The following is a 2,457-nucleotide window of genomic DNA, read 5'->3' as shown; positions in this document are numbered from 1 at the left end:
AAGGGCAGCCACCCTCGACGGAGTCGCCGCCGGAGGCTCGCCCGTGGCGGTGCAGCAAGCTCTGAGTGCGCCGCACTGCGTGCGGCTTGCACCGCCCCCGCAGCATGGCGGGTGCGGGGTGAGCCGCAGTGTGTGCGGCTCTGCGGCGGCAGAGGGGCGGAGTGAGCCGCACGCTGTGCGGCGCTCCCAGCCGCACCCCGTGCGGCAGTTTTCGCCACCATCACCACACTTGCACCCACCCCCGGCGCATCCCCACGGCCACCATGTCCGGCAGCTCGCAGTACCAGCAGTAAGTCGGGCGCGCGCGCCGCTAACGCAGGCTCGAGAAGCTCGGCGAAGGCACGTACGCCACGGTGTACAAGGGCCGCAACCGGTCCACCGGCGAGCTCGTCGCCCTCAAGGAGATCAACCTCGACTCGGAAGAGGGCACGCCGTCGACCGCGATCCGCGAGATCTCGCTGATGAAGGAGCTCAAGCACGAGAACATCGTGTCGCTGTACGACGTGATCCACACCGAGAACAAGCTCAACCTGGTGTTTGAGTACATGGACAAGGACCTGAAAAAGTACATGGACTCGCGCGGCGACCACGGCGCGCTCGACCACGGCACCATCAAGTCGTTCATGCGGCAGCTGCTCGAGGGCATCGCGTTCTGCCACGACAACCGCGTGCTGCACCGCGACCTCAAGCCGCAGAACCTGCTGATCAACAACCGCGGCCAGCTCAAGCTGGCCGACTTTGGCCTGGCGCGCGCGTTCGGCATCCCGGTCAACACGTTCTCGAACGAGGTCGTGACGCTGTGGTACCGCGCGCCGGACGTGCTGCTCGGCTCGCGCACGTACTCCACCTCGATCGACATGTGGTCCGCCGGCTGCATCATGGTCGAGATGTACACCGGCCGGCCGCTGTTTCCGGGCACGACCAACGAGGACCAGCTCCAGAAGATCTTCCGGCTGCTGGGCACGCCGTCCGAGCGGACGTGGCCCAACATCTCGCAGCTGCCCAACTACCGCACCAACTTCCCGGTGTACCCGCCGCAGGACCTGCGCGCGATTCTGCCGCAGATCGACGCCGTGGGCCTCGACCTGCTCGTAGGCATGCTGCAGCTGCGCCCGGACTCGCGCATCTCGGCCCACGACGCGCTCAAACACCCGTGGTTTGCCGACATGGCCCCTGTGCCCGGCGACCGCCGCGCCGACCTGCCCATCGGGCTCATGGGCCCGCCGAAGCTGCCGGCGACAACCTACGGAGTTTAGATAGCAATAGAGACCGCGTCGCCGGAATGGAGCCGCGACTGGCGTGTGCGCCGGCTGCGCTGTTTGCGGCCAACGGTCGAAGGGCGCCGTGTCAAATGACGGCAGCCCGTGTTCAGGGGCACGCATAACCCCGGCGGAGTTTGACGTTTGGCGCTCTAGCCGTCACGCCGCGGCATCCGGTGCCGTCTGCTGCGCCAGCCGAAGGCCGCGCCTGCCGTCGCGGCGACGGCAAGCGGGAGACGGCTGGCGGTGGCGTCGGCAGACCGTGGGAAGCACACCAGCGCCGGGAGCAGCCGCTCGCCCGGGGCGCATGCTACGCAGTAAAAGAGCTCGCAGCCCAGCAATTCTAAATGTCCCACAGTGCAGGTCCTCTTGTCGATGGCCACGATACAGTCGCCACGGTGGACCAGATAGAGGATCGGTAGGCAGATCGGTTGATCGGTAGGCGGGCCGGTAGATCGGTAGGCGGACCGGTAGATCGGTAGGCGGACCAGGTAGACAGGTCAGGTGGGCAGATCGGCAGGGGTTCAGATAGGCGGACTAGGCAGGCGGCGCAGCCGTCTGGACGTCCTCGACTATGAAGGCCACAGCCGCCAGCGAGCAGCTGATTCCGGTCCAGTGCGACGTGCGGCCGCTGTCGGCCTCGAGCCGCCGTCCATCGGGAGCGCCCAGGCAAGGTCAACTTGCTCGCTCGGCTCCGACACGACCGGCATCATCGTGGTCACCGCAAAGCCGACACGCATTAGCCGCGCTCCGGACCAGCTGCTCCAGCTGGCGCGCGAGTCCTGGACAGCCGCACGTACCCATAGCCGCCGAGCATATAGCCGCCGAGCATATAGCCGCCGAGCATGTAGCCGCACAACGCGCGAGCCTCCGGCGGCGACTCCGTCGAGGGTGGCTGCCCTTCGGGCAGTCGGCTGGTGGGCGCGCTCATGCCCGAAAGGCAGCAAGCCTCGCAGAGCCGCTGCCGGAAAGTCGCATATAGCCGCGATAATCATATAGCCGCATAGCACAGCCCCCCGAGCCTCCGGCGGCGACTCCGTCGAAGGTGGCTGCCCTTCGGGCAGAGGCCACCTGTGGCATAGGCATTGTGGCGCATAGCCGCCCGCAGGGCCTACCCTCGACGGAGTCGCCGCCGGAGGCTCGCTGCACCGCCACGGGCGAGCCTCCGGCGGCGACTCCGTCGAGGGTGGCTGCCCTG

At 67.6% G+C, this 2,457-nt stretch overlaps 1 protein-coding gene across 1 annotated transcript; it reads left to right on the top strand.

The window, feature by feature from the left end:
- Positions 1-204: 204 nt before the first annotated feature.
- V1510DRAFT_424387 (kinase-like domain-containing protein) lies at positions 205-1,464 on the top strand. Its single transcript, XM_066935091.1, has 2 exons — positions 205-289; positions 320-1,464. The coding sequence occupies exons 1-2, from the start codon at positions 264-266 to the stop codon at positions 1,254-1,256; spliced, it is 963 nt and encodes a 320-aa protein (XP_066786304.1). The 5' UTR covers positions 205-263; the 3' UTR covers positions 1,257-1,464.
- The last annotated feature ends 993 nt before the right edge of the window (positions 1,465-2,457 follow it).

The sequence above is a fragment of the Dipodascopsis tothii genome (assembly GCF_038497935.1).
Source record: "Dipodascopsis tothii strain CBS 759.85 unplaced genomic scaffold V1510scaffold_81, whole genome shotgun sequence".
In the NCBI taxonomy this organism is placed as follows: domain Eukaryota; kingdom Fungi; phylum Ascomycota; class Lipomycetes; order Lipomycetales; family Lipomycetaceae; genus Neoaidaea; species Neoaidaea tothii.
Note: the sequence above shows the minus strand (reverse complement) of the source record. Positions and strands in the feature narration are given on the sequence as shown.

Coding starts and splice junctions, on each gene's coding strand:
- V1510DRAFT_424387 (XM_066935091.1), top strand. CDS start 264: ATGTCCGGCAGCTCGCAGTACCAGCA. Junction 290..319: donor GGCAGCTCGCAGTACCAGCA/GTAAGTCGGGCG, acceptor CCGCTAACGCAG/GCTCGAGAAGCTCGGCGAAG.